Genomic DNA, 22,053 nt, shown 5'->3' with positions numbered 1-22,053 from the left:
ATTCTCACAATGTGTTTCCACATGAAAACCATTGGCTCTTATATCTTTAAAATAATAAAGTTCGAATTAGGTATGTCCAAGACATTAAAGAATCGACACTTTATTAATAGCCAATGATTACATCAAAGTTTCTTTAACCAAAATCTAATCCAAAAATAAAAGTCAAACTTAGACAGATTGTAGCACTCAATCCGTTCGGTGACCCCAATCAAATATGACCAGGAAAGTAGGAAGAGATGTTGGTGGAGCGAGGCTCTCTTAAGTACCACTAATCTCAATTACTTTCCTAGACATCATACTTAATTAGGTGAGCCAAGTGAGAAAGAGTTAAAACAAAATGTCATTTATTGATTTAAGGCATAACTGCCATTACATAATTCTTGGAAATAAAAGACTACTCTAAAAAAAATCTGCGGCATTTTGTCTTCATCGCCAGATTTAAAGTCTTCTTGAACTCGATGTCTTGATCACTGTGAGCCTGTGAGGCAGCTACCTTCTTAGGTACATTGCAAACTCAGGCCCATTGATCAGACGTTCCATATCAGAAATAGATACCATGAAGAGGATTCTCCCTTGATTGAGGCGCATTGGCGCAATGTGCATGGTCCCTAGGACCTGAGGCGTTGGAAGATTATGACCATGATGACCAACGTTGGCTCTATGGTTTCCAACCCTTAGTCCCTCAAAATCACGGCTCCTACGGTGGCGTGATTGTCGCCTTTGGCGAATACCTTCATGAGTATTTCGATCATATGGATCATGACGTCTCTGGTGACTTTCTCTAGTCATGGGACGATGCTCTGGATAGCTATCTCGAAGCCTATCAATTTCTCTTCTCATAAGCTCGTTGTCTTGCCTTTCAGCAATTTCCATAGCTTCAATAAGCTTTTGAAAGTTTGTGATCTGTCTTGCATTTATATGAGTCCGAAATAAATCACAGGGCCTCATAGCATAGACATGGAAGGTATTGAGGGTTTTCTCAATCAATTGTTCTTCTGTGATCGTCTTGCCACAGAAGCGCATCATTCCTGTGATGCGGAGAGCTTCCGAATAAAATTGTATGACTGTATCAAAGTCAGAGAAGCGAAGATCATTCCATTCTGCTTCTAAATTCGGAAGGATGGAGTCACGAACATTGCCATAACGTTCACGAAGCGCTTGCCAAAGCTTTATGGCGCTATCCTTATTCATGAACTCAAACTGGAGGTCTATATCCATATGACTCATCATTAGGGCAAGTGCCCTGGAATTGTCAATCTCAGTTTGAGGGTTTGGAGCAGTTCCTTCAGAACAAAGCTCTTGGATTGTGTGCAATAGATCACGGGAAATAAGATGGAGCTCAACGTCCTGAGCCCATAATAGGTATCTTTTACCTGCATAATCCAATGGAACAAAATCGAGTATGTTCGAGTTTGACATCTTGAAAAAGGGTGAAACAAGAACGAATTAGTTTCGGAGCTAAACTTCCGCGAAAACTAATAATAATAAGATTTCCGAGCTATGCTACCAATAAATCAATTTCCAAGAATCTCTTTTGGATTAGACCAAACAATGATGTTTTTAATATGGTCACAATTTTTGATGCTTACGGACGCTCTTAGTCCAAGCATTATGAACACTCTTAGTTCATACGAACGCTCTTAGTTCGTTTAATTATGAACACTCTTAGTTCGTTAACCGCGAATCCCCACAATTCCGCTTTGTTAAATACTCAAAACCATTTGGCAACATATATTCCAATATTCTGCAGAAAATAAAAGGAATTTAAAATACAAGAAAGCAGGAACTTTAATCGTAAAAACTTACTTGGTAATTTGAAGCTTTGCTTCACGATTCTTTATACACGCGCGTGTTGATGCAGGCGTGTAGCTAAATTAGGATTGTCGGAATCTAGTCGGAAATTGGCAATTGGTGGGCTGCCCTTCTCCCTTCCTTTTTTTTTTCTCTCTTTTTTTTTTTGCGGCTCAGGTCTGCTGCCCTTTTTTTTTTTTTCTTCTCTTTTCTTCTTCTGGGCCCACTCATTCTCCCTCTTTCTTCTACGCGTCTTCTTCTTCTTCCTTCTGTTTTCTGGGTTTTTTTTTTCTTTTTTCTTTCGCTGGCAGAAGGCAATCGCTGGGCTGCGGAGGCTTCGGCGCTAGTCGCTAGGGTGCGCGGGCACGGCAGGGAGCGCGGGGCGCGTACGGGGCAGCAACAGGAAGGTGCGGCAGGAAGCAGCGCGGGCTGCTGTGTAGGAAGCAGGCGTGTGGCAGGGAGGCTGCGGGGACTTGCGGCAGAAGACAGGAGCAGCAGGGGCTGCGGCAGTGGGCTGCAGATTTGTGAGGAGTAGGTGAGCTGGGTAGGCGGGCCGGGCAACAGCGCGCGCAAGGGAGGCAAGGACGCAGGCTGCAGCGGTTTGGCGGGCTGCAGAGGCAGCAGGGCTGGGCATAGTGCTAGGTGCGCTGTAGGGGTAGTAGTTGTGCGTTAGGGAGGCTAGGGTTTTCGGTAGGAGGCTGCAAAGCTTGCGGCAGTTCTCTTGGTGAGGGAGTTTTTGGCAGTTTTGGTTTTTAGGGTTTTTTCTTTTAGGCTAGGGTTAGAACTCGTGCTGATAACGTGTTGTAGAGAATTGTAATCGTGTATTTATTATTGATAATAGGAGCCATTTATATAGGGAGTTACAAGGTACACAAAAGGTAATAGAATCCGAATACAATTGAATACCTAGAACACTTTCCTATTACAACTCTAAACCCTAATTTGAAGAGGCACACATTATGTCGACATCCTTTAACAAAGTGGTGGTTAAAAAAAAAAAAGGGAGAACGAGTGAAAACAGAAAACTGAAACTACTTGCATCGGTTCCAAATCATAAATAATGAAGATGGGATCTCCTAGAAGAAAGTCACAGCCATTTTATGAACAGTGCGCTCTCGTCCAAAAGTATTTGTTTCTTAGATCAGAGGATATAAATTGGACAATAATATTGATGATCAATACTGAAGCATATACTTCAAATATATATACTTTCCTCCATCGAGTTGTCATAATTGTAACCGATCGAAGAAGTACAACTTTCTAAGAATTTCAGTCCTTGCCAAGCAAATTAAACTCCCTTAGAATTGTAAACGAATTTCACATGCCAATTATCACTTAGAACACCTTTCCTTTTTTTTTTTTTTTTGTGGGGATCGGAAAGACAATTTCACAAGTTTGTATTTTGTTGTATAGATTTTTTCTCAATTTGTATATGAATTGAATACTAGAATGAGATCCCCTAAACGAGGAAGAATTTGTTACAATGTTTACATTTTTTTGTACATCTTATAATTTTGTGACGTAACCTGTTTGTTTACGCATCTACTAGAGTTCATGCACTAGAAACTATAACATATGATCTCTACAAAAGTTGAGAATTTATGTTTTACATGGTTAACTGTCTCATCGGTTTTATTAGTTATTATGGTCAAGATGTAACACTACTAAATAGAGTATAAACAAGAGATCATCTGTATCGGAACATTGCTTCTGGTTTTCAAAGACCACCCAAGTGTGTAACTAATTTTGGGTCTAACACACTTAGGATCATTTAGGAGTCAAAAATTTTCCAACAAAGAGGACGAAATGAATTGCAAATGTATATCTCAAAATGCTATATGCATTCGGTCATGGGATCATTTTACAGTGTTGTACTAAAGGTACAAACTTTAGTTTACTCAAATATCTCACTCTCTGATTACTATAAGTTCAAAATGATTGTATCAATTGTATATATATTCAAACACCCCCTTGCTAGTCAAACACACATATATTTGTCCCAAAAAATAAATAAATTGTACGTAAATGATAAATTGATCATCAGACAACAAAGTTTACCAAAAGCTGCATTAAGTAAATGTTCAATGAAAAAGGACAAATGTTGAGAGGAAAAATATCACTCAATGAAGTTATGGAGACATCATTAAAGTATGAGAAAATTAAATAGCATATTGAGATATACATTTGCCGAAACTATGCACACTCACTGAACCGACACAATTGGAAAAACTCTTGAGGACCTCCAAGTAACTACACAGAATAGGATTGATCACTTATAGCATAGTATAGATGTAGCATACAGAACATAAGAATAGATTAGTCAAAAATAACATAAAATTGTCAAAGGTAGCAAATTGAAGATATTTTACAGTACCAGAAATATATTATTTAACATGTCTTCATAGAAACTAGTGGAAGTTCAACTGATGATGGAGTCGGAGAACCTTCCCTAGTTGACATTGTTGAACTAGAAACAACATCATCCCACTGCTCAATTCCATAATTTTGGCCAAATTCAACCCTTTCACAACTTTGTTGATGCGGGTCGGCAGGTTTCTCTGATAATTGAATGGCCTCCAACTCTGCTGTGATCTCCCTCATAGTAGGACGATTTCTTCCATTCAAATTTAAGCATCGTTTTGCAAGCTCAGCGACTGCCAAAATACCATCTTTGGAGCCTTCATTCACAACTCGAGCATCGAGAATGTCAAATAGAGAATCTTCCTGCAACGAAACAATAAAATATGTTTCGTCTTCGGCTAACCTTGTTACTGGTTTTTTTCCGGTCAATAGCTCAACAAGCACCACTCCAAAGCTGTAGACGTCACTTTTCTCAGTGAATTGGCTTGATTGGTAGTATTCAGGATCCAAATAACCAAATGTTCCCTGTACATTTGTGGTCAGGTGAGTTTGGTCAATGGCAACTAATCTTGAAGTTCCAAAATCAGCAATTTTTGCTCTGTATTTGTCATCTATGAGTATGTTTGTGGACTTGATGTCTCTGTGATAAATGGGAAACGAAGCTGCTTAGCTGAAGCATGTAAGTAGGAAACAGCTCCTGCAATTTCTGTAGCAATTCGTAAACGAATCTCCCATGTAAGTGGAAATTCTTCTGTCTGCTCACGGATTTTCTGAGATAAGTTTCCGTTAAGTATAAATTCATATACCAAAAGAGGAACTTCCGTCTCTAGACAACAACCCGATAGTTGAACGATGTTCCTGTGGTTGATTTGAGAAAGAACGACAACCTCATTGATGAATTCTGAAAGTTTTGCCTTGTCTACAATTTTTGACTTTTTAACAGCCACAATTCTTCCATCCATCAACATGCCTTTATAAACAGTATCTTGCCCCCCTTGGCCAATAATTCTATCAGCATTGAAATTGTTTGTAGACCTCTGTAGCTCCTTGCATTTGAACAATTTGATTCTCTCAACGTTAATATCACCTGACGATAATTGTTGTTCTAGCAATAGACCACCGTTTCGTTTGTAAAACATCTCCTTACGTTTAATCTTCTTCCATTTCTTTACAAACTTGTATACCCACCATGCACCACTAAGCAATGACAACAGTCCAATACCAGCACCGAGACCTGCATATATAATTACTCAGTTCTATGATAAATTACTCTTAACTAGTAGTGCCAATAATAGCTTCAGACGACAGATGATATATGTCGTCTGATATGCAAATTATCTGTAGTGTATCCAGCTGTCATCTCTTATGGCATCAGACAACAGATATCCTCCGTCGTCTGTCCTCACTCAGACTACAGAAGTTTCGCAAGGCTCTGTCGTCTGAACAACCCAACTTTGAAGGATTTGGAACTTTCTGTAGTTACTAATCACATACAACGACACATTAATGTTGTTGAAATGAGGTACAAACTACAGTTTTAATAAAACCTCTGTCGTCTGAAAACAAATAAGAAAACATCTATATGTTGTCTGAAGTTACCAAAATAAAGAGTTGTTTGACAATCTATTGTCTGGATGCATTTTTAACGACATTTAATTGTTGTTTGTAAATCACTTATAATTGGGTAAATTATGCTCATCTGTCGTCTAAATAGTTGTAAGATCGACTTTATTTTTATGTCTTCTGTCTTGTATTCCAACCACAGTTTTAAGTTTTTATGTTGTCTGATAGAAAATAAAACTATATGTAATCATGTAGTTATGTAGTTTGATTGAGTTTAGAAACTCACTCTTCTGTTGTTTGAAGCACATTTGAAATATAGATAACTTGTTACTTCTGTTGTTTGATATAACAAGAAACAACAGATTTTGGTATGACTTAGTTGTTCATTTTCATGTTGAGACAACATATGTTGTAATCTTGTGTTGGTTGTTAACCATATGGACATCATTCATTTTGGAACAATACAAAAGGCTTGTTATATCATCAAAGTCAAAAGGCTTGAAGCCAATTCATAACATAATTTAAGAGAACACCAAGCAAAACTAGACTACTTCTAACCCAAAAACAAATAATTATAGAGTAATATTACTCCAAAGCAATCTATATATATGAAATTGACATGGCGATCTGCAAGCTCTCCTCTCCCAGTAAAATCGACACGAAAGAGTCAAAGCAATCTGCATCACACATCAAAAGGGAGACATAAGTGAACTGGAATGTTAAGGCATGAACAACTTAGCTTTGGGAATTTATTAAAGTTCATTTGTACAGCCATGAACTTGAACTTTTGCAGACCCATAGTAAACATGTTAAGGTAGAACATACTGAATTTTCATGAAATTTGGATTTAGGAAAGGAAGGAAAAAGATGAACACAATCTGACTGAACTGCAGGAGTCATATAAAAAAAATAAAAAATTCTCAGCAGCATGGTTAACTTAGAAAATTCACCAAAAATTCATTGTAAGTCCAATTGACATGAAATCAGTTTTGAAACAACCATTTGAAATGCATAATTCAATATACATAAAAACCAGAAGTTAAATGATTCAATAGGAGTTCAAATCTCAACAGAAAATCAGAGGATACATAAAAAATGCTGGAACTTTCCCAAATGCAGACCAAATTTGAAAGAATCACCGACAATTCACTTTGCTTCGGAATAAGATGAAACTTTCCAGATCCTTTGTTAACTAACAGAACAGAAACAAGTCAAAATTTCAGTATATTTGAAGATCATTAAGTAGGGTAAAACAAATACCAAAGAGAGCTGTGCTGCAGGGCAGTTTCTGCAGTATTCCAAAAGAAGTTAGCACCTATCCATGATTGCTTAGGAGATTAAAAGAAACCTAATCACCTACAAGTCCCAACTCCCAACCAAAAGCTTATCAATTCCAAAAGCTTATCAATGGATGCTAATACAACAGAGAAGATATGAAGCAATCTAGAAACTAACAACTACTTGACTGCACTATTACTGCACTACTGCTGCGTGTTAGGCCTCGTGAAAATGATACATGATTGCTAACAGAAATGAAATGCAGGAGCTATTGCTATCAGTGCTGCAATAGATAATACTATTATTTCCTTTCATCAATACTCCTTAACAAACTAACGCATAAAAACACAGTCAAGCGAAAAATGAATTCCTAACTAGAATACCAACAATAGAATGGAAACAATGTTTCTAGTTATGCAACAGGCTAATGAAATAGGCTTTAGCAAATATAGCCTTAGAGATACAATGTGATTAAAACAAGATCAGGCGTGCATATAAGTGAGAGTCTGTTAAAAGATTTTCATTGCACACCGAAAAAGAAGAGAACTAGAAATTCATGAGTCCATAAATGATAGTGGAAGGTGAAGTGCTAAGAAAGATTATCTTACCAGGTCAATGCCCTGACTTACGACTTCCTCTTCAGTAATCTCTGCCAAAGGATTTAAGAATAAGTTATTATAGACTCAAGATAGTATCCAAAAAGGTAGTAGTTACATAGTTGAGTAGAACCATTCAGCACTTGAGTACATAGTTGTTACAGATAACCAACATATAGCACTAAGTTCTATTAAAGCTGTCCTAAACCAATGAAGACCTTACTGCAGTATATTTGTCATCAACTCCCTTGTCATATGACCTTAACTATCTCTATAAATAGGTCAGAATTGTGTGCTTGTAATTGATACACTTGTCGTTAGAACTTGTTTTCCATTCAGATGACCTAGTGGTGTTAATCGTCAAGGATAACAATCAATTTTGAAAATATATGCAGACATCAAAATCAAAGGGCATCATAAGAGGCAATCTGATGTTTATACGATGAAGAGAAATTCTCCTTCATACCATCCCATCATTCAAGATCCGCAACATAAATTACATTAAAAAGAAACTCAGCTGAAGTCAGCCACAACTAATGCCAATTGGACTTGAAACATGATAAAGCAATTTGTAAAGCTATGCTTACATGGACTCATCATCTGGGTGGGCAACAACCAACAATGCAGTTCTCTTCTTGGCACTACCACTTTATATCAACAACACATTATACTAAACCAATAGTGAAAAAAAAAAAAAACACTCTGTAAAATACAAACGCTCGTGCAGAACACCCACCATTATTAGAATCATCCAAGATAGCGCCCTTGGAAGGTGAGTATGAACCATGGAGAATTTTGAACAGAGAAGCTATCCATATTACAATCACAGAACACCCTTCCCCCTCCTTCTACTTCCTCTCATCCCAGCCCAAATCTGCCAACGAACCCACACTCAACCTCGTTCACGGCCCTCTCCCCTGCGTAGCAATCCTGAGGATCCATCGACTGCAGTTCTGGGAAAACCTAGTTCGGGGAGTGCAAAGGAATCTTCTGTCTTTTCTGATGGAGAGGAATCAAGGGAATCTAGGTTGGGTTGCTGGTAATGGATGGGATGTTGCTGGGTTGCGGGTTGCCTAGGGTTGCTGCTGGGTCGAGAGAGAGCTAGGCGCGAGAAGGTGTTTTTGATTTTTTGACCAAGTGTGGGAAAAACACGGACATGTTAAGGCAAATTGATGATAAGTAACAAAAAACAATTTTTGGACACACAAGCTGAAGTAATTTCCCCGTTTCATTCAGACAACATAAATGTGTCGTCTTATTTTTTCAATTGAAAGTGAGAATTCTCGGTTTATTCATACGACAGTTATCATCTGAATTTTTCAAAGCAAGAAAAACTAAAACAGTATGGATTCTCATGTTATTCAGACAACAGAATTAATTTATATGTTGTTTAGAAGTTTAAAAAATTCAGACGACAGAAAACAAGAATTCTGTCATCTGAAGTGCGTCGTCTGAAGACATTATTGGCATAGTGAGAGTATATATAATATACAACGTCCATTTGCATGATAGTGAGATCACTGTTAGCATAAGGCATTACGTGATGTATATATGATTAGTATGTGAAAGTTACGTATATGTATCATTTAGACAATTGTGTTAAATTATATGGTAAGAATATGTGTAAAATTTCTCATTCTTGAATATTTTATCTATTTTTGTTTACTGTAAATTTATTTTTTATTTATACTATTTTCTAATACATCATAGTACATACGACATGCATATTTCAATAATACTAGTAATCTGCTCCACGTATAAATTAGTCCTCTTAGACTAAAGAAAAGTACCATATAGTATAGAGATTAATTACCTGAGAGAATAGGCTTGAGCTGAGAGCGAGGCCTACTTTTTGGTAGCACTTAGCAACTCTGTCAGAGGCAAACAATTCGCAGGTTTCCCCTGTTCTATTTGAGTAGCATATATGACCCCGACAGTGTTCTGACATTTGGCATTACTAATGTTCCATGTATTAGTTGTATTAAGATCATCACCCTGGCACGGATGACTATCCTTGCATTCATCAATATCTGAAACATACAAAACAAAGATAAACATCACGATATCACAATAACAGCTCTTGAGAAAATGTCATGTATAATATATTAATATGAATCAATAGCAGTTCGCCAAAATAACAACTCCTTAATGCAGACTAGTAGAGATAATGGCATCATATGTAATAAGTATGAATTTTTATTTATTTTTTATCATACAACGTTTGTATTTAAATTCAGGACCTCTCACATATAACATGTTGAAAGTGATATATATGATTCAGTAAGGCAGTAACATAATGTCTCCTTATCGTGGAATTAATACAAAAATAAAATGATATACCCCTACAAACATTAATTGATAAGTCAACATGTCATAACTTGAATACTTATAATTTTGTTCATGTTAAACTGTTTAAGTTTTGTGACATGTTAGTAAGTTATAGTTCCAACATTGTAATGATCATGTGTTCGATTCTCACTGACATATGTAAGAATGAGGTGGGTTAAGATTTTTTTTTTTTTTTTAATTGTTTAAGTTTTGTAAATAAAGTCATGTACGTACCACTATGCCAGATCTTGGGACCTATGATCCTTACTCACTTCAATTTAACCTAGAGGTTTACCAACAAAATTATTCACACTTTTATTTCAATTCAGTTTAACTTAGAGGATTACCAACCCAAGGGTTCCAAAAACAATGCTAAGGTGAAGCTCTTCTCTAAGACTATTGGTGCTCGGCCAAAGCTGAAAGGTAGGAAAAGGTTTTTGAAATCGCTTAAGGAGGAAATAATGGAGGAGGAGGAGCCTTTCCCAACTGATTCTACTCTGATCCCAGTGGAGGAGGTGGTTATGCCGGTTGAGGGGGAAGAAACTGCGTCGGAGGGGATGGATGCTTCGGAAGCGGTGCTTCCGATTTTGGATGTGAATGATCCTGCGTGGGCTGAAGTGATTCAGGGTTCAATGGACTCGGGTCATGTTGAGGCAGGTAGTACTGAGGTAGCTATCAATGCCTCTCTTTCTTTTTCTGTTTGATTGAAGGAGATCGACAAGGAGACTAGAACTTCGATTGCTCAAGTTTGTTTTCTACTTCGGAGTTTATAGATTTTCTTGTTTCATGCTTAATTTTCCTAAAATGTTGATGCATTTTGAGTTTACATTTGGAATGCTTGTGTGAGGTATGTGTTAGGCTAGTTTCTCTAGTTAAGGGGGGTTGAAATCCACACTACCAATTTTACAATCCACACTTCTCGCTTCCTTTTTTTGTAGAAATTTATATAAAAGAACCAAAAACAAAATTTAAGTTACCAAAAACAGAAACATGGAGTGTGGATTTCACTCCCATTTTTATTTCATTTCCATTTTTATTTCACTTCAATTTAACCTAGAGATTCAATAACCAAATTGTTCCCTTTTCTATTTCACTTTGCGGATAAGAGTGGCATAATAGTCTTGAACAAAGATGGCCATGTCAATAATATGTTAAATTATAAAAGAGAAAATTTTACAAACGGTACCCCAAATGAAAGTCATTCATCACTTTAGTACATTAATTTCAAAAACTATCATATTAGTACCCCCAACATTAAAACTTGAACCACTTTTAGTACCAACTGTCCATGACGGCGTCAACTCCATTACCACGTAAACTATTTTATAGAGCTTAAAAATTATTAAATTGTTTATAAGTTATTGTCTGTAGGTAACTTAATAATTCTAGGACAATTTTTAGATTCACCCCTAGGGTGAACGAGCATATTCACTCCCGTTGTTGATTAATATATTTTTACTTAATAAATTTATAATCCAACGGTCTACATCCTAAATTATCCTTTAAAGATCATCTCTGTAAAAAATCAATCGAATCGGAAATCGTTTAATTATCTAATTGAATCAAACAAATGGATGGTTCTAACAACACTTACTACTACTATGATGAACCGTCCATGTATTTCATAAACTCGATATTTGAAACATGCTCATGAAAAATCATAACGATCCAACTGTCGGATCGTTATGAATTCATACCTGAATTTCCGAAACTTCATAAATTCCAATCAATCTTGAAGTTTGACGTAATCCTACCAAACTATGTCCACACAATCGTAACATCATGCTCTACACACTAGAATAAAATGGAAGGCCAGAAGCAGCAACACCCACCCCCACATGCCACCACTAGTAGCCTACGCACCGCCATTCCGACCACCAAATTTGGCTGCAAGACTTATATCCAAACGTTCACTGCAACATGCACAACAACTTATTCAACTACACCTAAGATCAATTTCAAGCGAGGAGATCGATATTTACCTTGAAAGACCTTAAGCTTTTTAGCTCGATTCCAGCGGCTTCCGGCCGAGTTGGGAGGCAATACTGGTGGCGCTGGGTTCGCAAGGCAAAGGGCTTCCAAGCCCAAGTGGTGGCGTAACCCAAAAGTGGTCGGAGATCAAAGATCGATTTCAGCCACCCCTATCGACATCGCCGCTAAAACTCTTCAATTCTCCCTCCTCCGTGCCACACGGTCCAAACCACCACCAAGAAACCAAAGAGGAGGAGGAGTGATCATTTTCCGACCGGTGGCGAGTCTGGAGGTGGCTGGACGGCGGAGAACCGGTCGGAGAAGGAAAACGGGTCGGCCTTGGATTTTCCAAGCTTCTATTCGTCTTAACAACCTCGATTTGAAGTAAACCACAACTGGAAAGGGAAAGAGGAGGAGGAGGCGCCCCAGATTAAGCTGGTGTGGCGGCCTGGAGCTGTCAGACGGTTGACCCGGAAAACTAGTTTTTCTCTTTCTCCGAGTATACGACCCGAGAAAAAGAGGGGTCCCCCCCTCCCCTCACCCCAAAATTAGGCACCCCAATATATATAGGATGGCTGGAAAATGCCTATTGTACACTTAAAACTCCGACGAAATTCTTCAAGTTGTACATACCATATCTTACTCATGCGAACTCGGTTTGATGTCCTCTACAACATTTGTGAAGAAAATTTTCTCAAATAACAAAGGAAATAAAAATTCAAAATTTTTTTTTGGTGCCTCTAAAAGTATCGAAACAAAATTAAAATGAAAGTGAATTTTTGTTTACTGTTCGAATGACTGGTAAACGGGTAAATTGAGGTACATGACGTAACACACAATTAGTGTACATTTCTGGGCTTTTGAAGCTCAACTCGAGGATGTGCTGCTATATCTTCTATCCATCTGGATCTAAGCTCATGACTCCCTCTTGGCCTGTACTGCTCTAGAGGTTGAAAACCCTAATGCCATCAACTATTTGAGGGGTTTCCTTCGAATCTGGATCAGTCTCAATACTCAACATCCCCTTGTTCTTAGAGTTTGGATTCATTGTGGATCACGCCCTCTTGTTTGGGTGGAGTTTCGCTACGAATGAATATCACTATTCTACCACTACTGTGGAAGGTTGGGCCATAATGAACGCTGATGTAACCATGCTCGTCATCCTAGGACAGAAAGACTCCAACAGCCCAGCTTCCCAATCTTAGGTCCTCTGATGGTGAGCGGGGTGGGGACCGATCCCAATGCCAGTGTTTCTAAATTCACCAGAATCGTTAGCAATATCTGGGTCCCACTCCGGTGACCCATCTGCTTCTCCATGGTGTTGATCAACCAGTGCACTAATTGTTAGTACACTGGTTTCTTTAATCGTTAGTCTGTTGGTTTCCTAGTCTTTGCTTTTGTTTGCTCCTGTGAGAACCACTTTTGTGGGCCTTCTCCTTTTTAGGCTGTAATGTTTCTCTAGGCCTAGGGCCTCTTTATTGAAGTTTCATTTGACTAAAAAAAAAAAAAACTTTTGGCTACAAATTAGGCTAATAGATGGACTATCATTATCTCTTAACCTTCTGACAAGGCACAACCTCACCGCTGTGATGGTTGTCTCCCCATTCATTGATCTTTATTATCCTTTAGTCCATCTTCTGTGGATAAAGGCAAAAGAAAGACTATGATTGATAATGATCTTGTTATTGATGCAATATCTGATGAGGTTCGTATGTATGAAAATTCTGGCTCTTCGAGCTTTCCTATTTTGAGCCCATCTAGTGAGTTATCCATAGGTTCGACTCGGCCAGTTTGTCTTTGATTCACTCATCAATGACTTTGTCCCTTTGGGCCCAGATGGTTACACTTACCCATCTCTTTCTCTTAGCCCGAATCATACACATCAGGATTCTAGATTTATCCTCACCTCTTCATACCCATAATCAAATCCCTAATTTAATTGCTGATCTTATTTCATCCCTTTCTCCCTCTACCCCACCCCTTACCGCCCTGATTCCCCTAACCTCTCCTCCTTCTACCCCACCCACTAATAATAATGTTTCTAGAATTGTTGCCTTTCTTGATCTTCTTCGACTCAAGAGACAGGTAGACGAAGTTGCTTCTTTCTCAGATCGTCAAGCTAAAAGGCCTAAAAGTGGTCTACCTCTACTTCTTCAGTTGGGCCCCTGTCTCTGGAGCCATCTCTTTTTGTTGATCTAGCAGATGTAGCTCCTCCTCTTTCTTCAAGATCTATCAGAAGAATTCGAAGCTCTTCTTCATCCACCAATACTCGTGGTCGTGGACGTGTTTGCGTTGGTCGTGGTCATGACAGCCGTGACAATTCAAAGAATGATGCTATCCCCACTCATCAGAGAGAGAAAATACTCACATTCACGACCACAATTTCTTAATTGACCTCAGTGGCTCTTTGGAGGGCTATTGGCTTGAGTACGGAGCCGATTACTAGAGGTCGTGTTGTAAAACAATGACGGTCGTCTTCATTAAAGGCGGCGGAGGAGGACGAGTGTCTGATCAGCTACACAAACGACACGTTTTTACCTCCTAAACTCTAACTAACCGAACTAATAGAGTTAACATGAGAATCAACGGCAAGAGATGAAATGGATGGTCCATATTGTCCACTGACGGTGGATAGAATAGTTTTCGCTTAAGATTCGACAACAATGGTAAACGTCTGGATACCATTTTCTTTAAAAAAAAAATATATATATAGACAACTCTTTTATTGATCAGTAGAATTATACATAACGATTTACCCTCGTGGGGCTGACAAAAAAATCATTATCTAAACGATTCCACCTTTTTAAGAAACAATGAAGCCCATCCAAAAAAATTCTAATTTATCTATGGAAAAATCAAGAGGCACAGATGAAATGAACACCCTTGGCGTCATATCTCAACAATAGTGGAGTTAGGTGCCATGTCCAATGGCCCTAACCCACCAAAGCCTGAATTCCAGCCCAGCCCAGTAACCCAAACCCTAACTGGGCTCAAGAACCAAGCCCAACAGTGAACCCAAACCCATCTTCTAAGGACACCCAAAGGATTGGGCAACCCAGCCACAGTGCAACCATCGCTAAAGAATGGTCCCCCGCTTTTGTCGCAAGCTTTCCCACCAGCACCCTTGCAAAAACGATATGCCGCCGTCTTCCCCCTGCTGTTATACCAATACCCAGGCAACGACAACCACTTTTGCAGAACCAATAGACAACATGCAGTCACCATGCTCGCACAGCTGCAACCCCGCCACGCCGCGCTGTCACGCCACCAAACCTCCTAGCAACGCCACCAAGCCACGCTATCCCTCTAGCCCTCGCAACCAGGGGCAGAGCCACATATAGGCCAGCTTGGGCACTTGCCTAGACTGAGTTTTTCTTGTTTACCTTGATTTATATATATTGGCTGAAGGAAGCTACCTAAAACATAGCAGAAAAGGGCAAAACCAGATGAATCTTGCCTTACCTAGGCTGAGTTTTTCTTGTTTGCCTTGAATCTTGCCTTACCTAAGAAACTTTTCTGGATCCGCCACTGCTCGCAACCACGCCTATTGTCTGGCGGAGCACTTGTTAGCAAGCCACTACAAGCCGCACACCAGACCATCAGCACAGCCACAAAACACACAACTCCAGCGGACGCCAGCACCAAGCAACACAGTTCCCCTCTCAAAATTCTTCCCTCTCCATAGACAACAACCATCCCCTCCACCAATGAAGATGAAAATGAGGAGGAGCCCTAAACCAAAACTCAATTTCTCCATGTGAATTAGAACATTTATACAAGAAATTATCTGTTATATTGTTCGTATTGATCACACAAAGGGTCTAATGGACTATTAAGGACTTTAACAATGGCCTATAATTACATTATTATTTTATGAGACATGCGCTTCATAAAATTTCAAAAGTTTGGACATCTCCATACAACCGTCCTGCTTTGCAAATAAAAACTTTTATTTTATTCCAATAGTGTTACAATAAAGAAAAAAGACATCAAAATCATAGGCTTAATTAAAAAATAAATGAAATGTTAGAAATATATATATATATATATATGTGATAATTTATGACACACAAAAGCATGAGTTAGATACATAGTAAAGTTAGAACTACATCAATACTCATTCAAATACAGAAACTATGACTTACTTTATAGTGATAAGGAGAGGAGGAAAGGAAAACAAAAAAAACAATCACAGTATAGCCCTGTAAGAAAAGCGCAGGAAATTTATGAAGACAACTCAGTTTCCAGGAAAGCATCACAAAATCAGAGCTGCAACGGACATCTACATCTAGTCCAGATATACCTCCCTCTCGCATAATCAATAGAAGCAGCAACCTTGCAAAATGGAGATTGTGCTCTGGAAATAGTTTCTTGGATGTGTATAAAAATTGCCCAATGAGATTGATCATGATCAGATAAACTATTGCAAGCTGCACTTCAGCTTTTCACCCTCAAGCTCTTGTTTCAAGGCGTCCACTCGTTCAACCAAAGCGATATTTTCCTGGAATTTCAGGATTTGTAAATAAGTAAAGGACAGGATTCGCTCTTAAACAAACTTTTTAACACTCTATAACACAACTGTCCATCAGAACCGACAAGAGAGAAGAAAAAGATAAAAGTTTAAAGTAACACCAAACTATCAAAGTGTGCAGTTAATACAATAGTTTCATTTAGGGCATAATATAAGATGTTTGTAACACAAAGGATTGTGATAATATGTGCAAGCCAGTCTGATCATGGTTTTTACAGAGCTCCTTTATCCTAGTTTACCAAGAGCTTCAAAAACTGAATCTATATTAAGAAATTGCTAAGAGGAAAAAGAGTGAAGTTCTGGAGAAAAAGGTCACCTTTTGTAGCATCACCAATTTCTGGTTGATATTAGCAGCATTTCCATCCTCCTCAAGAGAGCCCTTCATCTGTCAAGAAGCCATATATTTAATCAGACCTCAAAGAGAACATGCACAGAATAGACCTAATTATGGCATGAGGGTGAAGGAAAGAATTAAAAGATGATACCACCAAATTTAGTACATATAAATTGATGATACCACCAAATTTAGTACATATAAATTGTTGCTTTTAATAACATACCTGCATATCAAATTCAGTAAAAGATATTTATGCGCTCCCCTCTACAGCTAAAGACCTGAGTATTTAAATTGATACTAGTGACGTTATGAATGCATATCAGTTTAACCACTCTACAGTACATAACAAACAAAGAGATGTTTGAAATAATCATTTCACTGGTGACCAGGCCAAACATGTGCTAAAAAATTATTGTTGTTGGCAGGTTAGAGGAGCAGTGTATATGAAAGCCAACTACAAGACTTGATTTCAATCCAGCAGTTTCACCACATTGCACCAGAGAGAGAAGAAAATGCTAATATTCAAGTTGTTAGACTGATGAATTGATTAACAATTCATTCTACTCCAGGATGCCCCTCCGAAGAATGGCCCAAACCACTTCTACATTTATTGGCCCAAAACCACAATAACATAGAGAATTAGAGGTATAAACCATATTTTACTTTCTAATGCGCTTTTCATCAATTTTGGGGTTAGAAACTTAGAATACAGATTATCATCCTTAGGGGCTGGTTATCAACTCATCATTCGAAGCATTAAAAGTAACCATCCACAATTCATCTGAGAATTAATTCGCAACTCAGAGTATATTTTAGCTCGAATGAGATCAGTGTAAGACCATGATAACATACAGTCGATGCTACATACAGAATTTTAGCTCTGATTGGTGATAAAAATACGAAAAGGAATTTAAAAACAAAAGGGATAGTACATATGGTGCAGAGTCTGCAGACCTGTTTGAGTTTGTTCATACACTTGGTAGACCTTTCTGCTTCTACATCATATTTCAGCCTCCACTCAGCAGATTCATCCATTGCCTCTCTATTAGCAAGGTCAAACTGTCGTCTACATGATTTTAAAGACGAAAAATAAAACATCGAGTAACAAACTCTTAAAACCCAGTAGAAAGAATAACGAAACTCGACATATCATAAAATCCATAACACCATAAACCCTGATCACGCAGCTACACAAACCCAAACCACGGCTGAGAATCCCATTTATTTCATGGCAGCATCATTAATTTTAATAAATCTACAACCTACAGGCATGATCAAAATCATATAGTACAAATTGTAAACATATGACCCAATACAGAGAGTTCGGAGTTAGGAGTTTTTAGGGTCCTCATTTTCCACAACTTATATCCAGTTCTTTCCACAAACACTATAAAATGGAAATAAACTTAAGAACTAGGCTCAAAGAAAGCTTATATAAAAAGGGCATTCATTCATTCATTCAAAGAATCCACAGAAACATAAACCCATGAAAACAAAAACTGAAGCAGACAGAGGATAAGATGGGAAGCATAGCAAACCTTATGAGCTCGGTTTCATCAGAAGAAACTCTATAATCGATGGTCCAAAGCCTAAAGTAGACCGCGATTCCCAGAAACATCAAAACCACAAAACTCGCCAATATTTTCTTGTTTCCTCCACCACCCCCCATCCTCGACTCTTCTACTCTTCAGTCTCGGAAGGTTTTGTGCTGAAAGACAATCGGGCGGGTACCAATCCGGGCCCCCGATTACTCAGAAACGACCCAAGACCCCGGCCCACAATTTTTATGGCTTTATTTTCTTTCTCTGACCATAAGGAAGAACTTCATCCATCTATTTTTTTTGCATTTTATTAGACTCTCACTTTAGTTCTCCAATTTGATTTTCAGAAATTATAGTTCTGTGATTTTCAACTGTGTCATATTTTAGTTATTTTCATCTACTCCAATAGACAGGTGAGCTGTGATGGGTTTGGTTATTTGTAAATGACCGTATGGGTAAGCTTAGCTTGAATAAATGTTTGGGTTTCTTTGGAGTAAGTTAAGGAATATGATGACATGATTACGGATGTGAGGACATAAGGTTGACTTTAAAGACCAAAGTAGAATACTGGTAAAAGATGAAGTACTGCTACTGCCATATAAGTCAAATCCCCCATCCCCCTTTCTTTCTTTTTTTCCAAGAACTTTGATGAACATATGTCTTTTGAGGAAACAATGACGACAGAGAAAAATAACTTTTTAAGTTTATGGAATTAAATCAAGTGAAAATGAATGATGTGGAAAAAAATGGATATGTTAAAGTTTAGATTGAGAGTAAAACAACTTTTTGAAACTCACATAGTAGATATTCAAAGATTTTTTTTGTTCTCTTCTGACAAAAAAAAAAACATCTTCTTTCTACATTAACCGAATATTGAGATAGAAAATAAGGGGGGTGTATTGTATTTGGATTTGTGCAGATTTTTTTTAAATCACAGACTTTTTGAAAAGTCCACAGACTCTTTAAAAAGTTGATAGACTGTTATAGATTTCTTAAAACCAATGATTTTAGCAACAGACTTTTGTTGATTTATGAAAATCTATATACTTTATTATGAATGACTTCTACATATTTCCTAGAATGTACAAAAAAAAAAAAACAAAAAACAAAAAAAACAAATGCAGCCCAAACAAAAAACAAAATAATAATTTGTTGTCTCTTCAATGCTCCAGTATCTTCTCATAGAAATTGACTCAAATAAATAATTGTTAGTCTGTTTAGCAAGTTTGTTTTCATTCCTAATCTCCCAACAACATAAATATACAATATAGATCACTTGATGTTTATGATTAATTATTCTCATCAATTTTGTTTTCGCCGATTAATATATATTGTAGCAATACTGGTCAATGTCTTGATCTATAATCAATCAATTGAAATTGAAATTCAATTGTTCAACCTTTTTTTGAACCATAATATAAATTCAAATTAATGAGAATAATTAATTAATAAGATAAAATTTAGTATGGTTCAAGGTCTTAGGGTTTGACCACAATATTTGAGTTTTATGGTTTCATAAATCATTTTTATTGCTATTAGGGTTCTAAGTATCACAATTGAAAAAAAAAATTTCACATTCAACAACTACAATGAACATGTTGGGTATCAAAAAAGGTTGATATCATAAAAGATTAGAGAAAAGACAAAAAATTAAGAAAGAGAGATGATGAAGGACAAACTTCTTTGTGCGTAGAGAGAAAAACTTTGATAAACCTTTTTTTTTTTTTTTTTGAAGAGGAAACTTTGATAGACTTTTTGAAATCTTTGGTCTGAAGGCTGGAAAATTATTGGAGTTTGATATGTATAGTTAACACTACAAAGTCCATGATTATCCATGATTTTCTAATTCCATAAGTATGAATGATATTTTGAATACCTCTGTACTTTTATTCATTTTTAAAAGTCATAATTGAATACCCTAGATTTTGGTGGAATTCATGAAATCTTTAAAAATCCTAATTGAATACCTCAAGACTTTCATGGACTGTTAAAAGTCTATATTGAATACACCCAGACTTTTAAATTCCATAGATTTCTTTAAAAGTTCCACTAATTCCATATACAATACACCCCCCTAAAGTTCAATGATCTGTTTGTTTCTTTCTCGTAGGGGGTTAGAGACATAAGTGAAAAAGAAATCATATAGGACATGCATATGCTATCGGAAGACGATGTCTCATAAGTTGAATCACTCATCCACCCTAATGCTCGTTAGGACTCGTTTGGTTCACTGAATTAAGGGCTTGGGAAAGGAAATGTATACATATGTTTGGTGTGCATAAGGAAATGAACAACTTTCATAAAAATACATTTATATCCTTGTTGAAAATTGTTTTGACAATTTTATTTGGAAAGTTTATGATTTGTGATGATATAAATGGAATATTAGTATAATTTAGTTTCATTTCCTTATACAATCCAAACACTAAAATGGAAATAAATATATTTTTTCCCGTTGCTTTCCAAATGTTTCCAAACAGCGGAAGTGAGAAATTTGTTTTCTTTTTCCATGAGATTTCTTAAGAAATTGATTTCATTTCCGCGAACCAAATGAAGCTTAAGAAGAATAATAATACCCCTTACTTCTGGGGCATTAAGCATCTAAATCCATATTTTAAGGCATTATTTTGGGGCCTATCAAACAAAAAGAAAATTTAAGTGCATGATTGTGAGGTCCCAAATAATATTGAAACCCATAAACATTAGAAGCCCCCCCCCCCCCCCCCCCTATATCTGCAAAACTACCAACAGCCCATTCACTTTCAGCATTGTTTTGTCAAATATCTCTCCCATCACCCGCATTGTAGTGGTCCGTGTGAGCGGGTGCGAGGCATCGACAAAATACGTTATTCTTTATCTCATATTCTTTTGTATCGACTCACATCTTCATTATAATACGTGTTTTCAAGTGAAAATTTAAGAATAAAGTTGTGCAACCTCGGACTCAAAACAAATAATATCTTACTATGTGAACTGATTCGTGACACACACATCCCATAATTTCTACACATCAATGTCAATCACATCTTTGAGCAGGCATAACTTCACAAGTCATAAGCTCTGCTCTCTTCTTTTCTTCTTCCTTCTTGGTCTACCAACCAAATTGCTGCTCTCTTTCTTGACCACAAATGGAACCCGGAAATTCTTATCAACCATCATGAAAAACTGAAAAAAAAAGAAAGCTAAAGTGAGGAATTTTGCTTGTCATTGTATGATCTTCCTTTTTACGCAACAGAAAATAATAAGTGTGAAAAAACATTAACAAATGGAAATTGGAATTACAAAACAGGGGGAGAACAAATCATGCAGCGCCTCTAGTTTTTGGTGATTCATCACTAACCTGCTACTCTGCTAGCTATAAATTTATTCAAGTTCATTGGATGTAACCCAGAGATATTAAATTAGGCTTTATTGCGTTTCATTTTGGGATATGGCCTAGAAAAATGAGATGCCAAATTTGGTCAAGGATGAAGTTTGGATAAGCTGTTTGTCATTTTCCAACAAATATATGTCATTTTTAACTTTCCGGATAAGTTTGATTGTTCTTAGGGGAAGTCTAGAAAGGTTGACAGATAGTGAACTTAAACCCTGCTGTGGAATTCGGCAGTTTGTGATGTCATGGAACAAACAATTGAGAAAAGACTTTACGAAATAGCTTAAAGGAAGCAATCGAGGGTTTGAAAATAAACACTCCTCGAAACAAATTGTAAGCACCAAATAAAAGATCTTATTGTGAGATTAGTTTCAACTTTGGCG

At 37.3% G+C, this 22,053-nt stretch overlaps 2 protein-coding genes and 1 long non-coding RNA gene across 3 annotated transcripts; all 3 read right to left on the bottom strand.

The window, feature by feature from the left end:
* Positions 1 to 4,118: 4,118 nt before the first annotated feature.
* LOC133722868 (wall-associated receptor kinase-like 1) lies at positions 4,119 to 9,991 on the bottom strand. The gene is given in 5 exon segments (XM_062149726.1): positions 4,119 to 4,821; positions 4,824 to 5,386; positions 9,403 to 9,450; positions 9,536 to 9,619; positions 9,976 to 9,991. Coding segments are annotated over 5 exon segments (1,353 nt in total). The 3' UTR covers positions 4,119 to 4,179.
* LOC133722569 (uncharacterized) lies at positions 6,042 to 8,523 on the bottom strand. Its single transcript, XR_009852851.1, has 3 exons — positions 8,326 to 8,523; positions 7,602 to 7,642; positions 6,042 to 6,392 (listed from the first exon to the last, which is right to left on the bottom strand). It is a non-coding gene; the product is annotated as an uncharacterized LOC133722569 (long non-coding RNA).
* A 5,921-nt stretch (positions 9,992 to 15,912) lies between the features above and the next one.
* On the bottom strand, positions 15,913 to 18,615 carry LOC133721479 (uncharacterized). The gene is made up of 4 exons (XM_062148106.1): positions 18,295 to 18,615; positions 17,711 to 17,822; positions 16,736 to 16,804; positions 15,913 to 16,389 (listed from the first exon to the last, which is right to left on the bottom strand). Exons 1-4 carry the CDS (start codon positions 18,423 to 18,425, stop codon positions 16,309 to 16,311), a joined length of 393 nt encoding a protein of 130 aa, XP_062004090.1. The 5' UTR covers positions 18,426 to 18,615; the 3' UTR covers positions 15,913 to 16,308.
* Positions 18,616 to 22,053: the final 3,438 nt, after the last annotated feature.

The sequence above is a fragment of the Rosa rugosa genome, chromosome 7 (genome assembly GCF_958449725.1).
Source record: "Rosa rugosa chromosome 7, drRosRugo1.1, whole genome shotgun sequence".
Classification (NCBI taxonomy): Eukaryota; Viridiplantae; Streptophyta; class Magnoliopsida; order Rosales; family Rosaceae; genus Rosa; species Rosa rugosa.
Note: the sequence above shows the minus strand (reverse complement) of the source record. Positions and strands in the feature narration are given on the sequence as shown.

Coding starts and splice junctions, on each gene's coding strand:
- LOC133721479 (XM_062148106.1), bottom strand. CDS start 18,425: ATGGGGGGTGGTGGAGGAAACAAGAAAATATTGGCGAGTTTTGTGGTT. Junction 17,823..18,294: donor GATGAAACCGAGCTCATAAG/GTTTGCTATGCT, acceptor AAAATCATGTAG/ACGACAGTTTGACCTTGCTA. Junction 16,390..16,735: donor AATTGGTGATGCTACAAAAG/GTGACCTTTTTC, acceptor CTGAAATTCCAG/GAAAATATCGCTTTGGTTGA.